This window comes from Ictalurus furcatus, chromosome 8 (genome assembly GCF_023375685.1).
Source record: "Ictalurus furcatus strain D&B chromosome 8, Billie_1.0, whole genome shotgun sequence".
NCBI classification, from domain to species: domain Eukaryota; kingdom Metazoa; phylum Chordata; class Actinopteri; order Siluriformes; family Ictaluridae; genus Ictalurus; species Ictalurus furcatus.
The window spans coordinates 22,598,007-22,605,301 of record NC_071262.1 but is presented as its reverse complement, the minus strand read 5'-3'; the positions used below and the strand labels follow the sequence as shown (position 1 = coordinate 22,605,301).

General features: G+C 40.0%; 1 protein-coding gene across 7 annotated transcripts in view; it reads right to left on the bottom strand.

Annotated features, from left to right (window-relative positions):
* cep41 (centrosomal protein 41) overlaps positions 1 to 3,849 on the bottom strand; it is a 12,001-nt gene extending 8,152 nt beyond the window's left edge. For 2 of the 7 annotated variants that reach the window (XM_053631535.1, XM_053631536.1), the window contains exon 1: positions 1 to 164. This exon is cut by the window's left edge. Coding sequence is in view for 5 of the 7 variants with exons in the window: in XM_053631531.1 (XP_053487506.1) it covers positions 461 to 508; positions 630 to 693; positions 831 to 1,004 (286 nt within the window). In the remaining 2 variants the exon portion in view is untranslated. Of the gene's footprint in view, positions 165 to 460; positions 509 to 629; positions 694 to 830; positions 1,774 to 2,170; positions 2,866 to 3,088 lie in introns of those variants that run through there. The other 5 variants (XM_053631532.1, XM_053631533.1, XM_053631534.1 and 2 more) reach the window with 5 other exon arrangements.
* Positions 3,850 to 7,295: the final 3,446 nt, after the last annotated feature.

Here is a 7,295-nt window from a genome sequence, read left to right as displayed (position 1 = left end):
CTTCCGCAAAATATAAGTGTAGCTATGTCTATAGGTAATGTGGCTCACTGTGATGTGACTCACAGTGATACCGTAGCGCAAGCTCTTCATTCTGAATCTCACCACCTGCTGCGCTACACACATCGCCCGAGGATGTGCTTTACGCTGGAACAGGTTCTGGATGAGAGGAAATGGACAACTCAGGCGCAAATCCGTCACATATCTCCCCTACTTACAACACACAACCACCTCACGTTTAAACACATCGAAAGGGGCTTCCGAGCGGAGGGGCGCAACAGAAAAACATTCGCTCTATCATCGGGAGACCACGAGTTCAAATCCCAACGATGCCACGGCCATATGGAGACGGGAGACGGGGGTGGGGAATTAGCAGCTCTCTCTGTGTGGGAGGGGCATACTCTGTCTAATGTCAATCACATGACCCTAGTCAATAGTGCGTGCGTTTTAAAACTAAACTTACTTTTCTTGAGCTCCTCCAGCCTTTCCATGTGCTTTGACAGGCTGAAACCTATAAAACACACATCGTTGGGTTTTTTTTTTGTCGTTGTTTTTCTCAGGGCGTCTTTAACACACCATGTTAGATCCAATCTCTTTCAGATGGTTAAAACAAACAAACAAATGGATGTTACCTGTATCTAGTCTGGATTTTACATGTTGATATTTGGGGTTCTGGGGAATTCTCTTGTTCATGTACTGAAAAAAAAACACAAAAAAACCAGAAAGAACACACAATGAATTATATTGAAAATACTGGCTGAAACACAGGGATGTGAAACAACTCAGTGGAAAAAGTAAGTGAACCCTTAGAATTAATAACTGGTTGACCCCACCTTGGCAGCAACCTGGCACTTAACCTCAACCAGGCGCTTCCTGTAGCTGTGGATCAGACCTGCATATCGTTCAGAAGGAATTTTAGCCCATTCTTCCTGGCAGAACTGCTTTAGCGCCGTCATATTCTTTGGACGTCTCATGTGTATGGCTTTCTTCAAGTCATTCCATAGCATCTCTATCGGGTTGAGGTCTTGGCCACTCCAAAAGGCGGATTTTGTTTTTCTGGAGGCATTCTGTTGTAGACTTGCTCCGGTGTTTTGGGTCGTTGTTCTGTTGCATCACACAACGCCTACACAGTTTCAGCTGACGTACAGACATTCTCACATTATTCTGCAGAATTGTCTGATATACTTGGGAATTCATCTTCCCCTCAATGATTGCAAGCTGGCCAGGCCCTGATGCAGCAAAGCAGGCCCAATTCATGACGTTTCCTCCACCATACTTTACGGTTGGGATGATGTTTTCATGATGATATGCCGTGCCCTTTCTACGCCAGATGTAGTGCTGTGTGGTTTTTCCAAATAGTTCAACCTTAGTTTCATCAGTCCACAAAACATTTTGCCAATACAGCTGTGGAGTGTCACTGTGCTCTTTTGTAAACGTCAGGCATGCAGCGATGTTCTTTTTAGTAAGCAGTGGCTTCCTTTGTGGTGTCCTGCCGTAGATACCCTGCTTGTTCAATGTTTTACGTATTGTACACTCATGAACAGGGATGTTAGCCAGTTCCAATGATGCCTTCAAATCTTTGGCTGTCATTCGGGGTTGTTTCTTTACCTCATTGAGGAGTCTTCGTTGTGCTCTTGGTGTCATTTTGACTGGGCGCCCACTTCTTGGTAGAGTAGCAACAGTCCCAAAGTGTCTCCATTTGTAGAATGTTTGCCTAACTGTAGACGTGAATTTATAAAGCCTTTGAAATCACTTTGTAATCCTTGCCAGCTTTATGTAAATCAACAATTCTTGATCGTAGATCTTCTGAAAGCTGTTTTTGGCGAGGCATGGCTCACGTAAGCGTGTGCTTCTTATGCAGAGCAAACTCCAAAAGTTTGAGGGGTTTTTATCAGTCAAAGTAGCTGTAGTCCACAACTCCAAACTCATTTTCTTAACGAGATTCCAATTAGCTTTTTTGAGGTCATTAACTCAAGGGTTCACATACTTTTTCCACAAGCACTATGAGGTTTTTTTTGGTTGTTCTCAATAAAGACATGAGGGATCAGAATTTTTTTGTGTTATTATTTTAAACACATTATATTTGTCAATACCCTTGACTTAGATGAAGATCAGATCACATTTTATGACAAATTTATTCAGAAAACCATGAAATTCCAAAAGGTTCACATACTTTTTCTTGCCTCTGTACATCGTATTTACTGTTCTGCCTTACTGAACAGCACGCCACTTTTACTCTGCTGTAGTCCAGCACTGTTTTCATTTACCTGATTACATTACAGCATCATCTCAACCATTCATGTCTAAATATGTGTGTGTTCATGTCTAATAAGTGTCTGTACTGTCAGTGTCTGAATCCGTGCCTTGTCACAAGCATTTCAATGCCCAGGGTAACCAATGTAACTGTGCAAATGACAGATAAATGACTCTTTAAGAAATATTTAGGACAGGAAACTAGGAGGCGTAATTTAATTACAAAAAAATGTACAAGGATGGAGGAATCAAGGAGAAGTCAGTCAGTTAGAGTTTTTGGATGCTCCTGGGGATTCTCCACCATGCTTTCAGACATGACTAAGAATCACTAGCTAGTGCACTAACTCACAGTGCACTCTCAGTGAATAGGCTGCAATTTGGGACGGGGCCGGATTCTGACATCTCAGCTGCAATGTTACACGCCTTGTGTATTAATTTCCCACAGCATGCCCAGTGCATTATGGACATTTCTGCTGCACGCTGTATATTCATCCTCATCCATGCTTTCAGATATAAACCTGTCTGATCCACTTCTCTGGGTAGTGCATAAACAAGTTACAGTCTTGCCAGATAGTTAGAGCTTTCCTGTGTCTGTCATCACCAATGCAAGGTCTTCTTAAAAAGAGAAACATTTATTTCTCAACATTACAAATAATGAATTTTGTTGGCTGACTGCAGCCATTGCTGGGTGACGTCATCTATAGCTTCCACAAATAATAACTAGCTAATTAGCTAGCGCTCAGTCAACCTTGTTTCTATCACACAGGCCGAACAATATTGTAATAATAACAATAATAATAATAATAATAATAATGATGATGATGATGATGATTCCAACCTTTGCGTCGCCGATACTCTGCTTCAACGACATCTTTACAACAGACGCGGCGTGACTTAGCGGACGCTAGCTAACTTTCAAACTCAAACAGGGACCACGGTAAGACGCCGTTGTTTGACTTCCAGTGCCACTAACGTTTAGAGCAGTTGCTCAGCAACAGTTGCTTAGCAACGAACGCGTGCTAAGTGTGCAACAAGAACTTCTTCTTTTTCTTCTTCTTCTTGTTTTAATGGCGGTTGGCAAACCAATTAAAGGTGCATTACCGCCACCTACTGGACTGGAGTGTGGGCAGTAGATTGGCAGAAAAAATAAAATAAAATGGAAATAAAATAAAATAAAATGAAATAAATAATAATAATAATAATAATAATACCAAAACAATACTACATAAATAAAAGAAAATAAAGAGATAAATAAATATATTCTAGATATTCCTACTAGATTACTAAAGTCTCTCACTTATCCCAGTATTTTTTAAATAGTTTATTAGGGGGCGTGTATTTTCCCAGATGTTTTCCCCAGCAAGTTCTCTAGTGTCATGTTTTGTTTTCCAATCTGCATCTCTAGCTCAGCTCTTTCCTCTTCATACCTTTTGCAGTCTAACAGAATGTGTTTTACTGTCTCTTGTGTACTGCAGTGTGTGCAGAGTCCAGTGGGGTGTTTTCCTATTCTGTTTAATGCTAGATTTAAGCCAGCATGACCTATTCTAAGATGCATAATTATCATCTCTTCCTTTGGGTTTCTGCCCTGCCTCACACTCATGCCTACTTGTTTTTGTATGGTATATAGGTGTTGTCCGGTGTCAGCTGTGTCCCAGTATTCCTGCCATATTTTATGTGTGTGTCCCTTTATAATGGTTTTGATCTCTGCTCTACTTAATGGTACTTGTATATCAACTGTTTCATGTTTTATCGATCTCTTTGCCAGTATATCCACAGTTTCATTTCCCTCTACCCCTACATGTGCAGGAACCCAGAAGAAGGAAACATTCAGCCCCTTAGCATGAAGTATGGGAGGCAGATAAAGTATTTAGGAGACAATGTCTTGTCTGCATGATGTTTTCCCAGACTGTATGCTTGATAGTGCTGTCAGACTGTCAGAAGTTATAGCGACATCTTGGCTCTGATGATTTTTTTCCAACCACTGCAGTGCCAATAGGACTCCGAATAATTCTACAGTGTACACTGATAAATAATCGGTCGCCCTTTTTTTGACTGCTACTTCATACCGAGGAATGAAAAAGGCCGCACCAGCGTGGCCTGTCTCAGGCTGTTTTGACCCATCTGTATATATGAATAATTTATCCTGATACTGGTCCACATAGTTTTGAATTATTATCCCTTGTGGCGCTATTTTAGAATTCTCTTTTAATATTTGTTGTAGTCTTGTATCTATAGATGGTTTTATGAATCTCCAGGGTGGTACAGTTGGTATCGCCACAATGGGGCTTACTTGTATCTGACTGAGACCTGCATTTTGTGCCTTTGCATTTCCTAACCATCCAAAGCTTTTAAAGTTAGCCCTATAGAACTCTGAGCATTCTTGTAAGCTGGCTTTTGTGGGGTGCACCCTGCTATGCCCTTGTAGATTTACCCAATATGCCAGCATGATCTTAAACCTCCTGATACACAACGGCATCTCTCCTGTCTCAACTTGTAATGCAGTCACTGGTGATGATTTAAATGCTTTAGTACATATCCGGAGTGCCTGTACCTGTTTCACATCCAGCTTTTTAAGATTTGATTGTGATGCCGACATATATGCTAGGCAGCAATAATCAAAGGCGGCCCTCATAAGAGCCTGATAGATATTTATGAGCGATGCCCTACTTGCGCCCCAGTCTCGCCCTGACAGACATCTCAGAACATTATTAATCTTTTTACATTTGTTCTTGATTTTATCAATATGCGAACCCCAGGTCAGCTTCCCATCAAAAATCACTCCTAAAAATCTCACAGCCTTGACCTGTTCAAGATCTAGCCCATATAATTTAAGTGGTACTGTTTTATGACGTTTAGAAAAACATATACCTTGTGACTTTGAAACTGATCGTTTAAATCCCCATTCATTTGCCCACTGTTCTACTTTCCCTATTGCATGTTGCATTTTCTTTCTTAAATATTCTATATTCCGACCCCTAAACCAGAGTGCCCCATCATCTACATAAAGCGACTTACCTATATTTTCTCCGACCTGATCAAATATGTCATTAATCATAATATTAAACAGTATTGGGCTACATACATTGCCTTGTGGGGTACCATTTTCCACTGCATACCTCTTTGCGTACTCTGCACCTACTCTAACTTCTATTGCTCTTCTGTTCAAGAAGTCTAATACCCAATTATATATTTTACCATTTATTCCTAATCTGTCGAGTTTAATTAGAAGTCCATCCTTCCAAAGCATATCATATGCTTTTTCAACATCAAAAAATACAGCAATTACATTTTCTTTGTTAGTCTGAGCTTTCCTAACTTCTGACTTTAGGTATAATACAGAGTCCATTGTCCCCCGCCATTTATGAAATCCTGATTGATATGGTGAAAGAAGACCTTTACTTTCTATATAGTGATCTAGTCCAGTGGTTTTCAAAGTGGGGGCCGCCAGGGGGCGCCCTCAACAATTTGGTGTGAAAAAAAAAATTCACACTCTCAGACAACCACACACACACTCACACACACACACACACACACACACACTCATAATCAATTCCTAATGTAATGTAATGTAAAGATGTAAGATGTAATTATTAATAAATTAAAAAAAAAGGGGGGGGGGTATATTCAGAAGTCTGTATTTTTAATGTGTTTTAAAGACATCTTGCAAAAGGGGGGCCTTGGTCAAATGTTAATGCCATTTGGGGGACCTTGCCCTGGAAAAGTTTGGGAACCCCGATCTAGTCTATCTGTTCACATCCTCTCCATAGTTTTTCCTAGCTGTGACGTTAATGCTATGGGTCTATAGCTTGATGGATCTGACGGGTCTTTGCCGGGTTTGAGTATTGGAACTATAACTGCCTGTTTCCATGTTAGTGGGATTTTTCCTGTATTCCATAGAATACAGTTTTAATACTACATCAAGTGTGGTGTCTCTCATGTGACCTAAAATGCTATAGCATATACCGTCTTTCCCTGGTGCCGTTTGCCGTGCATTTGATATGGCCCTTTTAATTCAAATAGAGTAAATGGCAAGTCCAACTCTCCCCCTGATGTAGTCCTTCTTTCTACTATCCCCGGATTTTGGGCAAGTGTCTGATCTCTACACTGCTTAGCTGTTGAGGATAGGTTTTCAGTACTACAACAAGATCTCAAGACACCCCCCCCCCCCCCCCCCCGGAGTTTTCAGCGGTCTTGTGTTGCCAGATCTTCACCTTAATATTCACGTAAACGAATCTCACGGTTAAAGACGCTAGAAATGAGATGACAACGTTAATGTCTGCATATTAAAACAATCTGATTTTAAATAAAATCTTATACTGAATCATAGATAAATGAATCACATGAAAATGTATCACTTGAATATGAATCTCATGAAAATGAATCACATGTAAATGAATCATACGTAAATGAATCACATGTAAATGAATCACATGTAAATGAATCACATGTAAATGAACCATATGAAAATGAATAAATAAATTAAAGACAAATAAAATCTTATACGTATTCATAAGTCCTATGCGAATACGATTACAACACATTACAACAGATTTTTAGCTTTGTCGTGCACCGAGCTAAATAAACCTTAGTAAGTTAGAGAAAGTCAATGTTTTTATACGGCGTAGATAAATATTACAATACATTTTCCATGCCAGTCATGATGTTAGTCTTTAAAAACGGTTTATAATGGCCAGTGCCGGTCCTCCCTATACACAAACTACACAAGTTGCGTAGGGCCTCGAACCACCACGAGGCCCCCTTGATCTCTTATAGGCCTATTATTTAACGTCTGTAAATATTTTTTTTATAAAATGCAAATATAAATGCTGATTCAGCTTTAGAGGAGTCATGTGAAATTTCTTTTTTAAAAAATACATGCTTGTATTTATTTAATTAGTGTTTCGGACTCGGACATCATGCTCAGTGCGGCAGGTAATGGCATCATTGACATGTGTTTTGACATATGGTTAAGGCTTCCAAACGAAGCTCTCCGTCAGGAGCGGAAAAAAGAAAGAAAAAGCGCCAAAAAGCAAAAGAGCAAGAAT